Consider the following 19,314-nt stretch of genomic DNA (forward strand, 5'->3'; position numbering starts at 1 on the left):
CCATGTTGGAGTGCAATGTTGTGAGCTCAGCTCACTGCAACCTCTGCCACCTGGTTCAAGCGATTCTCCTGCCTCAGTCTCCTGAGTAGCTGGGATTATAGGCATGTGCCATCACGTCCGGCTAATTTTTTGTATTTTTAGTAGGAACGGGGTTTTACCAGATTAGCCAGGCTGGTCTCGAACCCCTGACCTCAGGTGATCCGCCCAGCTTGGCCTCCCAGAGTGCTAGGATTACAGGCGTGAGCCACCGCGCCCGGCCGAGAAGTCTTTCGAATGAGCAAGTACAAGCCAGCCTGTGCTGTCTACCCAAGATTGTCTGTATCACCATGGGAGTCGGTGCAAGGCCAGGACTGCTGTCACCACCCTCCTGAGCGGGACTGATTCTTCCCCCGCCTTTCCTATTCTTGGCCTGCCCTCCGCATCAGCTGCGCGGACAGGGCCCGCTGGTTCGGGTGGTGGCGCTGTCCATTGTGCTGAAGCTTTGCTTTCTTCCACTGCTCGCAGTGGAGGCAGCTTTTGTGTCAGGAGAGACCACGAGTCTCACGTGTATGAGCTCTGGAAACAGGCGCCTTGGTCGGTCAATCAGGGGGCCCCATGGTGCTGTCTTTCCTCTGCCATTAGCTCTCTGATGCTCTTATCTCATCCCCCAGTGGCCCACGATCAGCTCCACCATCTCCCCAACCTCCCCACCATCTCCCCGACCTCTCCTGTCTCCTCTTCACTCACCTTGTTTCCAGATACTACCCAGGCCACTTTGCTGTTCCCTGAACACAGAAAGCACGTTCCAACCTCAAGGCCTTCGAACTTGCTCTCCCCTTTGCCTGGAAGACTCCCCACCTGACCTCCACCACATATTTGCATGGCTGCTTCCCTCGCTCCGCTCCGAGTGTCATCTCAGAGAGAACTTTGATCACTTTCTTTAAATTGCAAACCATAGCCCATGCTTGGTGGCTCACGCCTGTAATCCCAGCATTTTGGGAGGCCAAAGTGGGAGGATTGCTTGAGCCCAGAAGTTCAAGACCAGCCTGGGGAACATAGCAAGATACTGTCTCTACTAACATTTTTTTTTAAAACTAGCAGGCATGGTGGTGTGTGCCTGTAGTCCCAGCTGCTTGGGAGGATCGCTGGACTGTTGGATCACAGACGTTTAAGGCTGCAGTGAGCTATGATTGTGCTGCTGCGCTCCACCGTTGCTCAGCCTGAGCAACAGAGCGAGACTCTCCCTATCTCTTAAAAAAAATTGCAAACCATGTCCCTATCCCTCAGTTGTCACATTGCCTTCCTTAGCTTGAGTTTTCTCCTTATCACATATCAATATCTAACATATCAGTGATCCCTTACCTAAATCTATGATCCTGGAGTTTGAAATTCATAATTTTTCAGATTTTACAAAAGTAATATGGTGTAAATACTATGTGTTTCATATCCCTAGTGGGACCAAGAGTAACATTCCCAAATCACTGTATCTTCAGCAAAACACAAGAATATTCACATCAAATGAAATAAATAAAAACTGTACATAATCTCAGGTCAGTTCAGTTTCGGTTTTGCCATAAATGAGTCGTGAAAATATTTTGGTTTTCAGACTTTATTTTGAGTTGGAGTCTCACTCTGTCACCCAGGCTGGAGTGCAGTGGCGTGATCTCAGCTCACTGCAACCTCCAGCTCCTGGGTTCAAGCGATCCTCCTGCCTCAGCCTCCCGAGTACCTGGGATTACAGATGTGCGTCACCACGCCTAGCTAATTTTTGTATTTTCAGTAGAGATGGGGTTTCACCAAGTTGGCTAGGCTGGTCTTGAACTCCTGACCTGAGGTGATCCACCCACCTTGGCCTCCCAAAGTGTTGGGATTACCGGCGTGAGCCACCTCACCCAGACTGGTTTTCAGACTTCTATAAAAATTTGGAATTGTGAATCTGTATATAGTTCATTTATTTTTATATTTATTTACTTAGAGACAGGGTCTCACTCTGTCTCCCAGACTACAGTGCAGTGGCATGATCACGGCTCACCATAGTCTCGACTTCCTGTGCTCACGTGATTCCCACCTCAGCCTCCTGAGTAGCTGAGACTACAGGTGCATGCCACCATGCCCAGCTAATTTACATATATATATATTTGTACAGATGGGGGTCTCACTATGTTTCCCAGGTTGTTCTCCAACTCCTAAGCTCAAGCAGTCCTCCGGCCTTGGCCTCCCAAAGCATTGGGATTACAGATGTGGCGACCTTGCTTATTGTCTTAATATTAGAATGCTCACATCCATGACAGCAGAGGTTTCTGACTGTTCTGTTTGCTGCTGTAACCTCCCACCTCCACAGCCCCCACCCTGTGCCTAACTAAACAGCACCTATGCTTTGGTCTGAACCTTTGTGCCCCATTCCCATTCATATGTTGAAATCCTAGCCCACAGTCATAGGAGGTGGGGGCCTTTTAAAGGTGATTAGGTCAAGGGTGGAGTCCTCATGAATGGGATTAGTGTTCTTATAGAAGAGGCCCCAGAGAGCTCCTCCAGCTTCTGCCATGTGAGACTAGAGTGAGTCTATGAGAAAGCAGGCCCTCACTGGCTACGGAATCTGCTGGGGCCTTGATCTTGTACTTCCCAGCCTCCAGAACTGTGAGCAGTAAACTTCTGTTAGGCCAGGCATGGTGGCTCATGCCTGTGTAATCCCAACACTTTGGGAGGCTGAAGTGGGTGAATTGCTTGAGCCCAGGAGTTCAAGACCAGCCTGGGCAACATGGCAAAACCCCATCTCTATTAAAAAAAATAAAAATAAATAAGAAATTTCTGTTGTTTCGGCCGGACACGGTGGCTCACGCCTGTAATCCTAGCAGTTTGGGAGGCTGAGGTGGGTGTATCACCTGAGGTCAGGAGGTCAAGACCAGCCTGGCCATTATGGTGAAACCCCATCTTTAAACAAAAAAAAAAAAAAAAAGAAAGAAATTTCTAAGCCATCCTGTCCATGGCATTTTGTTACGGCAGCTGGAAAAGACTAAGACCATCTGGCACACAGTGGGGGTTCCACAGTGTTTGTGGAATGAATGAATGGGTTAATTAGTGAGAAGGGAAACAGACTCCCTTTTCCTGGGTGACTCTGGGTCCCAAATGCCCTGTCTGAAGCCCCCTCAGAGCCACGATTGTGGGAGGGGTCCTGTGGCTCTCTGACCCTTTGACCCTTTGAACATTCCCAGTATCTGCTGAGTTCTCAGGAGGGAATGGGTCTTGGGGTCATCTCATACTCAGCACCCCTGCTTTCATTCACACAGTCAGGTGTTCAGCTTGGAGGTTCTTTTTGTTTTTTTTTTTTTTTTGGAGACAGAGTCTCACTCTGTTGCCCAGGCAGTACAGTGGCCTGATCTTGGCTCACTGCAATCTCTGCCTCCCGGGTTCAAGCAATTCTCCTGCCTCAGCCTCCTGAGTAGCTAGGATTACAGGCATGCACCACCACGCCCAGCTAATTTTTACATTCTTCGTAGAAATGGGATTTCATTTCATTACGTTGGCCAGGCTGGTCTCAAACTCCTGACCTCGTGATCCGCCCACCTGAGCCTCCCAAGTGCTGGAATTACAGGGGTGAGCCACCACACCTGGCCCTTGGCTTGGAGGTTATAAGTGCCCCTCAGCATCCCCCATCCCTCTCACGACCCCCAGGTCTCCTCACCCCATTCCCTGTGCCCTCTGTGCCCTGGCCTGAGACAAACAGCTCCTGACGTAGGTTTGTGTGCCTTGGTGGCTTGAGCAACTGTTTGCCTTTGACAGATGAAGACGCAAGGGCACAGAGAGGTGAATGAACTTTCCTGAGGCCACAGAGCACAGAATGCTGAGCCAAGATTTCAGCCCAAGTTTGGAGCCCCATGAAACCATACTGCCTCTCCACAATCGTCCTTAGATACACTGCAGCAATACACCCACACCCAGCTCCACAGACATCTAGACCCACGATGAAAGTCCTCCGCACCCTCCCCCCACCACCCGGGGGAGGAAGGCAGGTGGCCAAACTTCTGTTACAAACAGGTCTTTATTAAAGAGGAGGAGGGGCAGGAAAGGGGGGCAGTGCCTCCTCTACCCACTGCCTTTGCCTGCCCAGGGTGAGGGAGCCCCTCTGCTCCACCCATGCCCCCCATGATGGCACATCTGTAATGAGGCTGAGGCATGGGGGACAGTGTGAAGAACAGGGGCAGTTTCCAAGAAAAAAAAGAAAAAACCCTTCCCACAGCCCTAATAAATAACAGAAGGGTTTCGGATGACCTGGGCATGGGTAAGGGGAGACACAGCACCCTGAACCCCAAAACCTCTGAAGTGGGGCAAGCCCTACTTAAGTAGGGGATTAGGAGGGACTGGGTGAGAGGTGGAGAGGCTGCACACATGGGAGGGGCTAAGAGGAGAAGGGGTACCCCAAGGACCCTGCCATGGGGGAACCTGCCCCCCACCCTACAGCTGGGCTCGCTGATTCTGAGAGAAGACTCAGTGACAAACAATGACCTCATCTCCCTCCTCTCCTTTGCACATGCTCAGACACGGGCGGTCCCCCATTGACTGGAATCATGCCCACCCACTCTAGAAATTCTGGAAACCAAGTGCTCCTATTGGCTGTTCAAGTCACTGAACACTGGCTGGAGTTGCCCTCTTGCAGAAGGATTCTAAGAAGTGAGGGGAAGGCTTCCACTGGCTGGAGCCAACCCCTTTTGGTTGAAATTCTGAGTACCAGGGGTTCTCATTAGCCAGGCAATGGCCAATGGGGTCAGGCTTTGGCCCTTAAAAGAACAATAGTAGGGGCAAGGGCCCACCCTGCATTTCTGCCCCATCGGGATGTCCCAGAGGGCCAGAGAGGCAGGTGTCTCCCAAATGTCCTTCCAGCCATCTTCTAATGTCCGAGTCTGGCTGGCTTGGGGGGCAGGGGACTTTGGCACTCACGTGGCACACCCACACACACGCGTGGCAGGAAAGAAGGGACTGGGCAGATTCTGGGTGGGTGGTGGGGCTTCACAGCAGGTGGTCACGGCTGGCAAACAGGTAAGGGCTGAAGTTGTCCCGGTGGAACGGGGAGGGATAGAGTCCACTCAGGGTGTACAGGTCCCGCAGCAGGGGCGTGGGCAGCAGCAGCTTCCGGCCACGTCCACCACCCCCGCCTGGCCCCCCAGGTCCAGGGGAGGAAGGCGAGGGTCCCTGGCTGGGGGTGGGCGCTGGCAGGGGTAGGGGCAGGGGCAAGGGCGTCGGCTCAGACCTCAGTCGAGGGCGGGGCACACGGGGCGACGAACACATGGCTGGGGCCCTGGAGGACACACAGCTGGGGATCAGGTGGCCACGGCGGGCGCAGTTCTGCGACTCTAGTGATCAGAAGTCAGAGATCAGGGGATCAAAAAACTTAGGAGGCGGCATAAAATCCTAGGTGAGACCTCCGTCGCAGTGGCTGCCCACCTGGAAGTCCTCCTGTTTATCCCCCCACTTCCCCTATACTCACTGGATGGGGTGAGCCGTGCCGGTGTCGAATGCGGCCTGCAGACCTCGGGTTCCTGAGACAAAGAGACAGAGGGAAGGGGCCAGTGGCCCCCTGGGCCCTACCGGCCACAGTCACAAGGAGCTCATCAGGTGAAGACCCCCATGGAAAAGACAACCACAGTTCCCATGATTAACTGTGTCCCCTTGGGAAGAAGACAGGGGTGTACCCTTTCATTCTTTGAGGCTGTTCCTCCAGGACCATTTCCACAGAGATGGGCGATCCCTCCACTTCCTCATGGTTCTGAGACCCCCCCACCTCTTGCCTGACTCCCTTCCTGCCTCCTTGGGCCTCCTCCACCCAGCACCCTCTCCAGCCGGGAGCAGTCCCCGGCCCCCCTTACCTGGGCCACACTTAACTTTTCGAGGGGGCTGTCCATGGTGGGGGCTTGGCCCAGGTCCTCCCAGGGAGAGAGCCTTCTGCCAGAGGGTGGCCGGCTCTGAAAGTTGTGCACAACGCAGGTGACCTGGAACAGAGGGAGAGGAGTGCGTTGAGGCCTGGGGCCAGTCACATAGGAGCTATGTAAATACCATCCCCACTTTTCAGATATGGAAACTGAGGCTCAGGTTTTCAAAAACAGCTAATGCATAGTATGTGTCAGGCACTGCTCATTCCACTTTACTATGAGGTCAGTGCCATTATTTATCCCACAGAGCCCGGACTAGGGTAAAGCAAGTGAGACCAAGTTGTGCGGGGCCAGGATTTCATTTCTTTCTTTCTTTCTCTTTTTCTTTCTTTCTTTCTTCTTTTCTTTTCTTTCTTTTCTTTTTGGAGACAGAGTCTCACTTCGTCACCAAGGCTAGAATACAATGGCATGATCTCAGCTAACTGCAACCTCCAACTCCCGTGTTCAATCGATTCTCCTGCCTCTGCCTCCCAAGTAGCTGGGACTACAGGTGTGCCCCATGATGCCTGGCTATTTTCTTTTTTTTGAGACAGAGTCTCACTCTTTCACCCAGGCTGGAGTGAAGTGGCACGATCTTGGCTCACTGCAACCTCCCCCCGACAGGTTCAGGCAATTCTTCTGCCTCAGCCTTTCAAGCAGCTGGGACTACAGGCATGCACCACCATGCCCAGCTAATTTTTGTATTTTTAGTAGAGATGGGGTTTTGCCAGGTTGACCAGGCTGGTCTCGAACTCCTGGCCTCAAGGGATCCACCCACATCGGCTTCCCAGAGTGCTAGGATTACCGGCATGAGCTTCGAATAGTCTTTATTTAGAATTTTTGTATTCGTATATTGTGATAGTTTTTTATTAACTTTGATTTTTAAAAATGTTTTGTTAAAATATTATTAATCTTGATTTCTACGTGTTTGGGCACCCTCTTAAAATCTGCATTCAAGGCCTTGATCTTGGTATCTCATCTCACAGATGAGACTATCCAGGAAGGGTCAGGCTAAGGGACTGGCCCAAGGTCACATAGAATCCACACCCTTCTCCATCATGTCTTCCTGACTCTTGGGTTAGAGAACTGATGAAGGTCTTTTTTTTTTTTTCTGAGACAGAGTCTCACTCCGTTGCCCAGGCTGGAGTGCAGTGGTGCAATCTCGGCTCACTGCAACCTCTGCCTCCCGGGTTCAAGCGATTCTTCTGCCTCAGCCTCCTGAGTAGCTGGGATTACAGGCGCGAGCCACCACGCCCGGCTAATTTTTGTATTTTAAGTAGAGACAGGGTTTCACCATCTTGGCCAGGCTGGTCTAGAACTCCTGACCTCGTGATCTGCCCGCTTCAGCCTCCTAAAGTGCTGGGATTACAGGCGTGAGCCACCGTGCCCAGCTGATGAGGGTCTTTTGTGCTGGAAAGGTTGGGGAGGGGACTCACCAAAAAGGTGGCGATGGCCGCTCCTGTCAGGAAGCCAGCCAGCACGTCCGACCAGTGGTTTCGGTACTCGGCTACACGGACCACGCCCACCAGGAAGGCCGGGCACAGCAGAGCCAGGCAGAGCGACGGTTTGACCAGGCGGGAGCCCTTCACGCGGAACACGAGAGTCACGTACATCTGCGGGGAGCCGGACTGGTCAGGGGACAAGCGGAGGCAAGTCGCCGAACTCAAGAGGAGGCTCCTTTCTGAGCTAGGGTGCATGGTCAGAGCGTTGGGGGGCTGGAGAGTGTGGCCAGGGGCTCCAGGGATGGAGTCATGGACCCTCAGTGGGCTTTTCCAGAAGTGTGACCAAAACGTTAAAGACGGGGGTCAGGGACTGAGGATGTAGCCTGCAGGGCTAGAAGGTGTGGCCAGAGCTCCCAAGGGCAGAGGACAAGGTCTGGGGCCTAGGTGACCCTGGTCCGGGGTCACAGATGGGAACAGACGCTTGCTAGGTTAGAGCGTGGCCACAGAACCAGAAGGTGGAGTCGGGGCTAAGGAGGCAGGTACAGGAGCTCTAGGAGGTGGAGCCCCTGACCCCCAGGGGACCACTAACAGGGTGGGAGCATAAACCCGGATGACAGATGAAGCAACAGGGGATGTGACCAGGAAAAAGCAGGGGACAGAGTTAGAAATCCCAGAGCAGTCAAAAGCAAGGAGCGTGGCCAGAGCTACAGGGGGCAGGAACAAGGCCCACAGGAGAGGGGCAAGGACTCCAGGGGGCCGTCCCATCCACCTAGTCTCCCAGCTAATATATCTAGCGCCTGTAGCATCCTGAGGGCCTGGCTAGGCTCTAGGAGTTCCGAGTCTTGCACATCAGGGACAGTGTCTCGATCCCATAGGGTGGAGCCAACAGCCTCCCTCACCAGCGCATTATTGGCTCAGGAGGCGGGACCAGAGGGGCGGAGTCAATAGACTGGCTGGGGGCGTGGCTAAGATCTGGGAGTAGGAGGAGCGAGAGCTTTCAAAAGGTCGGCTCCCGCGAGGGGGCGTGGAGGAACATAGGCTCCAGCCCTGGGGGCTTCCTGGCCCCCGGTAGCCGTCCAGCCCGCACCCTCATTTCCGACCCCGAAGCTCCCAAGGCTCACCGCCGTATAGGTGACCGCGTAGGCGCAGAGGGCCGCGTCCTTGCAGGGGAAGGCGCGGCGAGCAGCGGCCACGAGGCTGGGGCTGCCAGCACAGGCACCCTGGTCAGTGACAAAGCGGTCGGGACCTGGGCGATCCGGCGAAGGTGGCAGGCAGCCCAGGGCCGTGTAGTTGGGGCGGCACACGGACAGGAAGTGCGGCGTGGGGTTGCCGGTCACCACCTGCCCAGCGTTGGCGAAGATGGTTGTGGTGAAGAGGCCGAAGGAGTAGACCCCTGGGGGTGGGATAGTGGAAGGGTTTATGCGCCGGGCCCTGATGCCCCCACTGGTTCCATTGGACCTCTTATCTCCCTTTTCCTGTAACTGCCATGAAAGCACACTTGGGACCCCGTAGCTGGGCCAACGTCCCCCTTCCTTTAGGACCACCAGGAAGGCACTCTGAGGCCTCCTTCCCCCAGGTACCCTCATTATCTGGCCCCTGTCTTTCTATGATTACAACTACGTCAGAGGCGGGTCTTTCCTTGGAGCCCCATTATAGCTGGGCTTGGACCTCCCCGCCAACACCATTACATCAGGATCCAGCCCGTGCCCCGGACGGCCAGGGAAAACCCTAATGGCATATCTGGGCCTCTTCCTGCCTGCCCCTAAACTGGCTACTACTGAGTTCATCACTCTCCTGGGGCCACTGAGAAGTTACAGCTGGGTCTCCCACCCTCTGCCCCTGGGACCACAATTATGGGTAAGCTCTGCCCCTCCCCCTTTCCCGCAGCCACCACTTGTGTTTGGGACCCCATTTAAAGAAGTCAGAGTCTCATCTCCCTACCCAGGGGCCCGAGGGTGTCTGTCCTGTGCCTGTATCTCTCTTTTGTGCCTGAGACTCTCCTTGTGGCATTTTGGGACCCTCTTCCCACAGTTGCCATCATGGTTGGGTTGGGCCCTACCCCCACCCCCACCCATGTCCCTAGAACCTCTACTACATCTGGCCTGAGCCTAAGTCCCTCATGGCTTCCTGACATCTCCATCACGGCAATTCTAGGTCCTCTTCCTTCCCCCCTGGAATTCCTTTTTTTTTTTTTAACAGGTGGGGTCTTGCTCAGTCTCCCAAGTAACTGGGACCCCAAGCAACTGAGTCTGCATCTCAGCCTCCCAAGTAGCTGGGACTACAGGCATGTGCCCCCATGCCCAGCTTTTCCCTGGAATTTTTTTTTCTTTTCTTTTCTTTTTTGAGGTAGAGTTTTGCTCTTGTTGCCCAGGTTAAAGTACAATGGCGCGATCTTGGCTCACTGCAGTTTCCACCTCCCAGGTTCAAGGATTACAGGCGCCCGCCACCATGTGCAGCTAATTTTTTGTGTTTTTATTAGAGACAGGATTTCACCATGTTGGCCAGGTTGGTCTCAAACTCCTGACCTCAGGTGATCACCTGCTTTGGCCTCCCAAAGTGCTGAGATTACAGGCATAAGCCACTGCACCTGGCCTGGAAATATGACTGTCAGGCCCACAACTCTTTGCTTCTATACGCACTTCCCACCATTACCATGGGGCTGACCCCAGGCTGTGTCTCTCACCCAGGAAGCGGACCAGCCTCCGCAGTGGGGGGCTGAAACGGCAGCAGGCCCCAGACACGATGGTGCTCTCTCCGATGACTGGGACGGCTGAAGGTGGTGTGGGGAAATAGGCACGTGCCAGCTCCCCCAGCAGGATCTGTGGACAAGATCAAAGTGGAGTCTTCCTGGCCTTCCAGCCCATCCCCTCACCCACCCTCACCTGGCCCACCTCCCTCCTAGGAGGTCACTGTCTCACCGTGAGGGTGGGCCCTGCAGTGACCAGTGCGTAGATGAGAGCAGGAGGCACTCGGCTGGCAGCCTCAGGCCCTGGGTAGGGCTTGGCATAGGTACTGTCATAGCAGAAGAATCCCTGGGTGTGCACGGGGAAGGTGTCCGTGAACTCCAGGCGGTAAGCAAGCAGGATCACAATGCCCAGCAGCACCGACTGCCACCGAGCCAGGGCAGGGAGAGGCAGCAGAGAGAGAAGAGAGAGGGTCAGGGCCCCAGCTGAGGCCACAGAGGCAGAGATACGAAGATGGAGAGACCTGGGTTAGACACAGAAGGTGGAAGACAGAGAGAGATGGAGACAAGGGGGAGAGAGACTGAAAAAGTTGGGGAAAGGAGGTAAGAGAATGGTCAGGGCTTAGGAGAAACGGAAAGAGGAGGAGGCAGAAACAGAGACAGGCCATGTGCAGCAGCTCGTGCCTGTAATCCCAGCACTTTGGGAGGCTGAGGCGGGAGGATCGCTTGAGCTCAGGAGTTTGAGATCAGCCTGGGCAACATAGCGTGACCTCATCTCTGCACATCTATAGTCCCAACTAGTTGAGACGCTGAGGAAGGAAGACTGCTTCAGCCCAGAAGGTTAAGGCTGCAGTGAGCCATAATGGCACCACTGCACTCCAGCCTGGGTGACAGAGGGGGACCCTGTCTCAGAAAAAAGAAAGAAAGAAAAAGGAATGAAGAAAGACAGAAAGAAAGAAAATAAAGAAATAGGTGGTTCACGCCTATAATCCCCAGACTTTGGGAGGTTGAGGCAGGTGGATCACCTGAGGTCAGGAGTTTGAGACCAGCCTGGCCAATATGGCAAAACCCTGTTTCTACTAAAGATACAACAATTAGCCAGGCATGGTGGTAGATGCCTGTAATCCCAGCTACCCGGGAGGCTGAGGCAGGAGAATCACTTGAACCTAGGAGGCAGAGGTTGCAGTGAGATCATGCCACTGACTCCAGCTTGGACGTAACAGTGACTCTGTCTCAAAAGAAAGGAAGAAACAGAGAGAAAGGAAGTGAGGAAAGGAGGGAAGAAGAGGAGAAAAAAAGCAAGAGAAGAGAGAAGGGAAAGGAGAAGAAAAGGGAATTGTACAGAGAGGGAGAGAAGAGATGGGCATGGGGAGAGAGAACAGGGCCAAGGCTCAGATGAGAGACAGACAGACAGCAGGTGGTGGAGAGACTCTCCCACAAGGAAGGAAATCAGAGGTTAGTAGGAGTACTAGCAGCTACTACAGGTCTAACCCTAACTGTGGGCCGGAGGGTCATACCAAGCCTTGTCCAATAGCCCTAGGAGCCCGAGTACGGTGGCTCACACCTGTAATCCCAGCACTTTGGGAGGCTGAGGTGGGAGCATCACTTGAGGCCAGGAGTTCTAGACCATCCTGGCCAACATGTTGAAATTCCATCTCTACCAAAAACTACAAAATTAGCCAGGCGTGATGGTGCACACCTATAGTCTCAGCTACTCAGGAGTCTAAGGTGGGAGAATTCCTTGAACTTGGGAGGCAGAGGTTGTAGTAAGCCAAGATTATGCCAGTGTACCCCAGCCTGGGTGACAGAGTGAGAGCCTATCTCAGAAAAAAAAAAAAAAAAAGCCCTAGGAGATGGGATGCTGGTGATGCCCATTTTATGAATGAGGAAACTGAGGCTCAGGAGGGTACCTGCGGTGTCCAGCATCCTGCAGTGTCGATAGGGCAGAGGAGGATTGGACCCTGGGGAGTGGCACTTCTGAATCCAGGCTCATGATCACTTCTCAAGAGAAAGGGGACCGCAAGGGAGATCCCAGAGATGGAAAGTGGGTACAGATAGGAAGACAGAGGTTGGACAGAGACAGAGATAGGCACACCCTCTCTGGGAGAGGAATGGAGGTCCTCACCTCCACGAAGACAAAGCAGGGGATGATGGAGAAACTCCTCTTCAGATGCGGTCTCCCTCCCGCCATGGTGAAGGCCAGGCCTGCAGAGTGAGGAGGCAGTGGGAGTCCCAGGGCTGTGCCTAGGGGAAGGCTCAGGTCACTGGGACTCTGGCCCCATCCCTGAGTCCTTTGGCCACACCCCTGCCCCTGAAGATGGGTCCAGGGAAAGCCCTGACTCCACCCCTTGAGCCTTCTGGCCATGCCTCTGCAATCCAGGTCCCACCCTGTTGGTCCCAACCCTATTGGGGACACCCACCTCCCCTGAAACCACTCCCTGAGATTCTGGAGATTCTATAAGGGTCCCCTTCCTCTACAGCTGACAAGGGATACTCTGGGCCAGTGGCTTTTAGGAGATGGTCCTTGAGAAGAGACTCTCCAGCCTCATGGGAACCCCTCCCACATGGCATTTAGAAGGGCCCCCAAGGCCAGGTACGATGGCTCACGCCTGTAATCCCAGCACTTTGGGAGACCCAGGCAGGTGGATCACCTGAGGTCAGGAGTTTAAGACCAGCCTGGCCAACATGGTGAAACCCCCTCTCTACTACAAATACAAAATTAGCCAGGCTTGGTGGCAGGCACCTGTAATCACAGCTCCTTGGGAGGCTGAGGCAGGAGAATCATTTGAGCCCAGGAGGCAGAGGTTGCAGTGAGCCAAGATTATGCCACTGCACTCCAGCCTGGGCAACAGAGTGAGACTCTGTCTCTTAAAAAAAAAAAAAAAAGAGTCCCCACTAATTTTTAGGGAACCCCATCCTCTTTCCCAAGGGGCCCCCATCCCTGCCAGGCCCTTCCCCTGAGTCCTTTCCTCCATGGCTCCACAGGGGCTCCTCTCTCTGTCCCCATGGGCTGTGGTGTTGGTGTCTGATTGGGCTGATAGCCAAGCCCTCCTTCTCTGCCAACTGCTTCTCCTTCCTTCCCCCTCTTCCCAGCCGGTCTGCCTCTCAGTTCTCATCTTCCCTCCCCCAAGGCTACCCCCAGTCCCCAGCGCTTCAGGGCTCAACACAGTCACACCTGCTTACACCCATTCTCACCTGTGAAAGCGCCCTATGGCTTCCCCCAGGCTGCATCCACACCCGCAGACTCACAGCTGCTCCTGGTGGCCAGCAGGACAGGGATGGTCACCCCCATTGTGCAGATGTGGAAACTGAGGCCCAGGCAGGTGAGGGTAGGCACTCTGGGTCCAGCGCCCCAACCACGACACTCATTCTGTAGTGTGATATGGGGTGATGGTTGCCAGAAGTCCTAGAAACCCAGAGTCACCCATGCTGGCACCCCGAGGAAGCACAACCCAGCCACAGCCTCCATCCTACCCCCCCCCCCCACACACACAGCGTTCATCCATCCCATGGTAAAGACTGGGCACTAGCCAACTTCCAGGCAATGTGCTGGACGCCACTTTGCAGTGAACAAGACGGGGCCGCTCGTTCAGACAGGTGTCCAACACACACAACAAACGTCACTGCATACTCCCAGTGGGCACACAGCCTGTCAAAGACACCCAAAAGATCAAACAAGTCCCCACCCCCCACCCCAGGCCAAACAGAGTGAAACACATCAGGAGACCCTACACACATCACAGTCCCACACAAGCCCTCACCCCGCCACAGTCAGGGACACACAGGCCCGCAACACATTTAAGAGTCACAGGAAAGAAAGAGTCACCGCACACAATGGGGGTCACAGAACCCATCACAGCGTCACACCCCCAATTACAAGGCACTCAGTGACAGCCACACACACACTAACAGTCTCTTATTCACACCGACAGTCATAGGGGAGAGACACGGTGCCATCCACAACCACAGCCACATGGCCACGTCCACGGACCATGGCACAGACTCACAGCGCCACACAAGAAAGGCACACGGTGCACAACCACAGACACACACACACAGACACACACACCATCAGAATAAGCACAGAGCAGTAGCCACACAATGACAGCCTTACTGTCATTGCACACAACCACACAGATGCCAAGACAGTCACACACAGAGACAGCAGCCACACGGGGGGCCAATGGCAGCCACAGCACAGCCACACACATACCATCCGAGTGACACCCACAACGACAGCAGCACAATGACAGTGACACACACCCGCGGACCTCCCGAAGCCGCACAATCCTGGTCGTGCAGCCACACGATGTCAGTTACACAACCACACACAGACACACAATGACAATCACACAATCACAGTTACCCACGGCCACCCTCACCACGGGCGCTGGGCTCCTCCGCCCGGGGTCTCCTCCCCCAGCTCCGTCCCCTCCCCCGCCCTCGCCGCCTCCCCTCCCCCGCCCCTCCCCGCGCTGGACCCGGAGGCACCCGACCCTCAGGAACCGGGGAACGAGGCCGGGGGTGGGAAGCCCACCAGAGGGGATGAGGGGCGCCTGCAGCCCCTCTCCTCACCGCGTCGAGGCCGCAGTCGCCTAAGATCCCGCTCCGCCTAGATGGCCCCGGCGCGGCGAGACGGACAGACTGCCGGCCCGGCTGGCAGGCGCCGAGACCGAGATGAGGTCGGCCGGGCCGGGCAGCGCCGCGCAGACTCCGAGGCGGAGGGAGGGGCGGGGCCTCCGGGCGCCTCCTTTGCATAGCCCCCCGTAAGGCGGGGCCTCATTAGCGGGGTGGGGCGGGGCCTCCTTGCTCTTGGGGGCGGGGCGTATTAGCATCAATTGTAGGAAGGAACCAAGAATGGATGTAAAGGAGGAAGACCCTGGGGTTGGAGAGGGCTCCAAGGGTAATAGAGGGAGGGGCTTCAGAGCATGTCCGTGCCCCTTGCTCTCTGGGCCTCAGTTTCCCCATTCACTAGGGACCCCTAGAAAGGAAGGCTCTATGGCCAGCGTGGAAGTCTGTCTGGCCCCTCGTATCTGGACAGAATGACTTCTTGCCTTGTCATGTATTAAATCTGGCTTCACCATGTCCCCTGATTCCAAGCCCACACATCCCAAAAGACCTCTGGGGTCTCTACACGCCGCCCCCGCAACACTGAAGAGTAAATTGGGAGGGCAGGGGGATTCCTAGCACAGGAAGCAGCAGGACTAACAGTCCAGGGCGAGAAGAGGGTCTCGGCTAGTTTATTTTCTCTCTGGAGGGGTCTTCAGGGAGAGCAGTCCCGGCTGCTCAAGCTGTGGAGACAGAGAGTGGGTCAGGGCCTGACCAGGTCCGGGGGACTCTGGGGCTGCAGGGCAGGGACCGAATGTCCAGATAGGGATCTGGGCCTGTCCCAAGGGTCTAGACTGGGAGTCCAGGGCTGGTCAGGAGGGAAATGGGTGGGTGGGGGGTGGGAAGAATCTGCACCGTGTGGGAAGGAACGACGGCTCTTGCTGAAAGGTGGCTGAGAGAGGTCCTCGTCAGAGTCAGAGTCAGAGTCCCAGGAGGGGAGTGGACGGCTCAGGTACCGGTGCCCCCTGTGGCCTGCAGGAGGGACAGGTACCCTGAATAGGACCCTCAAGTAACCTCCAAATATATGCCCTGTGTCCCTTCATAGTATACCTCACTGATCCTTAAACCACGACCCCCAAGTCCCTTGAATGTGATTCAATGTGACACCAAATTATGACTCCAATGACCCTTGAATTTCACCTGACTGACACCTTTTTTTGTGAGATGAGGTCTCGCTCTGTTGCCCAGGCTGGAGTACAGTGGAACGATCAGGGCTCACTGCAGCCTCAACCTCCCAGGCTCAAGAGATCCTCCTGCCTCAGCCTCCTGAGTAGCTAAGACTGCAGGCGTGCACCATCACCCAGTTAATTTTTAAATTTTTTGTAGAGATGGGGTCTCACTGTGTTTCTCAGGCTGGTCTCAAACTCCTGCACTCAAGCAACCCTCCCACCTCAGCCTCCCAAAATATTAGGATTATAGGCATGAGCCACTGCATGGGGTCCCCATGGACTCATATAAGATCCAAGTGACAGGGCCAGGCACGGTGGCTCACACCTGTAATCCCAGCACTTTGGGAGGCCGAGGCAGGCAGATCATGAGGTCAGGAGATCGACACTATCCTGGCTAACACGGTGAAACCCGGCCTCTATTAAAAATACAAAAAAATGAGCTGGGTGTGCTGGTACATGCCTGTAGTCCCAGCTACTCGGGAGGCTGAGGCAGGAGAATCATTTGAACCTGGGAGGCAGAGGTTGCAGTGAGCGGAGATCATGCCACTGGGTGACAGAGTGAGACTCTGCCTCAAAAAAAAAAAAAAAATCCAAGTGACACTGAATGTGACCATGAATGACTCCTGGATGAAAACTCCAGTGACTCCTTAATGTGACCCCAGAATATTACTTAATGTGACTACAGAATAACACCCAGCAGATGGATGTCACTCCCAAGCAGGCTCTCTGAACATAGCCCCCCCGCGAGTGAAGCTAGACAATGACCTCCCACCCCTGGACAATTCTCAGCCTCCCTCACCCCTGGGGCTTGAGGCCTTGGGATGAGCCCCCAAAGACATGGTGACGCCGTCGATGGAGTTCTGCAGCACATGCACAGCAGACCTGCAGGAAGATGAGGAGCTGGGGGTTCTGGGAGATTCCAGACTGCTCAGGGAGTGGACAGCAGTAGGACCAAGGTTGGGGGTCATGGTGGGGTGAGTCCTAGGGGGTGAGGGAGCTCTGGACTCAGGTGGGCTCCAGGTTCTGGAAGTCACTGCCAGATCCCGTTTGGGAAAGGGGTTCACACGAGGGTCAGGGGTCAGACTGAGGGCTGGGCATCACCATATGTCACTCAGTTCCTTCTGAAGGTCATCCTTCCAGCAGCCACCGGCTCCCTGCAGTATCTCCTCAGTCTCCGGCCAGGCAGATGTCCCATAACCCTGCTGCTTCATCTTGGTCAGGATCTGAGGTGGGGGGGATGAGAGAATAGCAATCATTATAATAGTGACAGTAGTAAAAGGTGACTTTTACACAGCACTTCTTATATGCCAGGCTGCATTCAAGTGCTTAATTCTCAGCTAGCACAGACACCTGATCAGGTAGGGATGAGTGTTTGTTGTTGTTATTGTTTGTTTTTTGAGACAGGGTCTCACTCTGTCACCCAGGCTGGAGTGCAGTGGTGCTGTCAGGGCTCACTGCAGCCTCAACCTCCCAGGCTCAAGTGATCGCCCCATCTCAGCCTTCTGAGTAGCTGGGTCTACTGGCACATGCCAACACACTCAGCTAGTTTTTTTTTTTTTTTTTTTGGTAGAGACAGGGTTTCACCATGTTGCCCAGGCTGGTCTTGGACTCCTGGGCTCTAGCCGTCCACTCACCTCAGCCTCCCAAAGTGCTGAGATAACAGGCATGAGCCACCGTGTGCTCAACAGGATGAGGGTTTTTTTTTTTTGATATGGAGTTTCCCTCCTGTCACCCAGGCTGGAGTGCAATGGGGCAATCTCGGCTCACCGCAACCTCTGCCTCCTGGGTTCAAGCAATTCTCCAGCCTCAGGTTCCTGAGTAGCTGGGATTACATGTGCCACCACACCTGGCTAATTTTTGTATTTTTAGTAGAGACGGGGTTTCACCATGTTGGCCAGGCTGGTCTCGAACTCCTGACCTCAGGTGATCCGCCCACCTTGGCCTCCCAAAGTCCTGGGATTATAGGCATCGGCCAGGATGAGTTATTATTACACCCGTTATACAGATGAGGAAACTGAGGCTCAGAGAGGTTGAGTGACTTGCCCCACAGTAACACAGCAGTGAGGGGCAGAGCTCAGATTTGAACCCAGTCTTCAATCTGATGGCAGAGGCTGACCAAAATCCCCATCCTTCCCTCTCCCATTCCTCCCCAGGGTCCCCATCTCCTCCACTCACTTTGCGGCATTTCACCTGCGTTTTCTGCATTTTCTGAATGTTCACCAGGTTCTCTGAGATCTCATCCTCCTGGGCCTCTGTGGAGGGAGGGAGCTCAAGGGAACAGGGGCTAATGAAGGATCCCCCCTCCCCCGCCCCTGGCTGTGGCTCCAGGCACTCACGGAGCTTCTGATAGATGCAGGTCACCTCTTCCCGAACCAGTTCCAGCTCCTCCCACAGGAACTTCTTGCTGAGGGGACAGTGCAGCCTAGACCTACACTCGCTGCCTGGACCCTGACCGCCCATCCCCCCAAGTCTGTACCCTCCCCACACCTCCCCGTCCATTTCCCCCCTTTCTACAACCCCTCTACCCTCATCCCCATCCTTTCCTTCTGATCCCCAGCCTCCCATTCTTTCAGCCTCTCCCAACCCACTCAGCCTCCTATCACCTGGCCTCCGCCTCCCCACCTCCTGTCCCCCGACTTTCTACACCCCCAGCCTCCTGTCCTCTCAGCCTTCCCTGCCACCTCCCCTTTCTGATCCCCTGGCCTCCTTTCTCATCCCATCTCCAGCTTTCTGTCTTCCCTGCCTTCCGGCCTCTCAGTCTCCCGTTCCCCAACCCCCACCAGCCACCTGTCTCCCCTGAGCCTCTCATCCTCTCCTCTTTTATTTATTTATTTTTTTTGAGGTAGCTGGGATTACAGGCACCGGCCACCATACCCGACTAATTTTTGTATTTTTAGTAGAGATGGGCTTTCACCATGTTGGCCAGGCTGGTCTCAGGGGACCCACCCATCTTGGCCTTCCAAAGTGCTGGGATTACAGCCATGAGTCACCGCACCAGGCCTCATTCCCGCTTGTTGTCCCTCAGGCTTTCCATCATCCCCCAGTCTTCCTCACCCAGGCCTCTGCCATTTCCCTGATCCTGCCTCGGTTCCCCAGTTCCTGACCTCCCTTACCTCCCGGGGACTCCCGCCTGCCCTCCCACCATCACTCACCTGTCGTGGATCTCCTGGGCCAGCAGCTGCAGGCAGCGAGTGGTGCGGGCGCGCTGCACCTCCTCACTGTCACGCAGGGTCTTCTCCAGCCCCTGCAGGCCTTGGGCCAGGGCCCCATAAAGCTCCTGCTGGCCCTGCTCCAAAGAGGGGCCCGACTTGTGCCCCTCCTTCTCTCCCTGGTGGCCTGTAGGGCTCAGCACGTCTGCAGAGAGTGTGGGACCTTGACTGAGCCCTGATCCCACCCTGAACCCAGCTTGTCCTAATCTTGGCCCAGAACCCAGACTCTCCCAAGACTCTCCCAATTTCTCTCACCCTGGCCTGGCCCAGCTGATCCCAACAGGACCAGCTTCCAGCCTGATTTTTTTTTTTTTTTTCTTG

The 19,314-nt window shown here is 55.0% G+C and overlaps 2 protein-coding genes across 8 annotated transcripts in view; both read right to left on the reverse strand.

Moving 5' to 3' along the window:
• Window positions 1-3,999: 3,999 nt before the first annotated feature.
• Window positions 4,000-14,760, reverse strand: PLPPR2 (phospholipid phosphatase related 2). 3 transcript variants are annotated; one of them, XM_017497734.2, is made up of 10 exons: window positions 14,583-14,760; window positions 13,203-13,377; window positions 12,133-12,212; window positions 10,243-10,431; window positions 10,008-10,143; window positions 8,446-8,717; window positions 7,319-7,495; window positions 5,857-5,963; window positions 5,462-5,513; window positions 4,000-5,327 (listed from the first exon to the last, which is right to left on the reverse strand). In XM_017497734.2, exons 3-10 carry the CDS (start codon window positions 12,196-12,198, stop codon window positions 5,295-5,297), a joined length of 1,032 nt encoding a protein of 343 aa, XP_017353223.1. In that variant the 5' UTR covers window positions 12,199-12,212; window positions 13,203-13,377; window positions 14,583-14,760; the 3' UTR covers window positions 4,000-5,294. The 3 variants fall into 3 exon arrangements, with proteins under 3 accessions (XP_017353223.1, XP_017353221.1, XP_037583534.1); XM_017497732.2 differs by having other exon boundaries at window positions 5,841-5,963; XM_037727606.1 differs by having other exon boundaries at window positions 5,841-5,963; window positions 13,203-13,413; window positions 14,583-14,738.
• Window positions 14,761-15,227: 467 nt separating this feature from the next.
• CCDC159 (coiled-coil domain containing 159) overlaps window positions 15,228-19,314 on the reverse strand; it is an 8,845-nt gene continuing 4,758 nt past the window's right edge. For 4 of the 5 annotated variants that reach the window (XM_037727607.1, XM_037727608.1, XM_017497738.2 and 1 more), the window contains 6 exons: window positions 18,937-19,138; window positions 18,121-18,188; window positions 17,960-18,036; window positions 16,886-17,007; window positions 16,584-16,666; window positions 15,228-15,587 (listed from right to left, as the gene is read on the reverse strand). In XM_037727607.1, the coding sequence (XP_037583535.1) occupies window positions 15,319-15,587; window positions 16,584-16,666; window positions 16,886-17,007; window positions 17,960-18,036; window positions 18,121-18,188; window positions 18,937-19,138 (821 nt within the window). In that variant the 3' untranslated portion in view covers window positions 15,228-15,318. Of the gene's footprint in view, window positions 15,588-16,583; window positions 17,008-17,959; window positions 18,037-18,120; window positions 18,189-18,936; window positions 19,139-19,314 lie in introns of all 5 variants that reach the window. The other variant, XR_005195345.1, reaches the window with a different exon arrangement.

This window comes from Cebus imitator, unplaced genomic scaffold, assembly GCF_001604975.1.
Source record: "Cebus imitator isolate Cc_AM_T3 unplaced genomic scaffold, Cebus_imitator-1.0 Scaffold234, whole genome shotgun sequence".
In the NCBI taxonomy this organism is placed as follows: Eukaryota; Metazoa; Chordata; class Mammalia; order Primates; family Cebidae; genus Cebus; species Cebus imitator.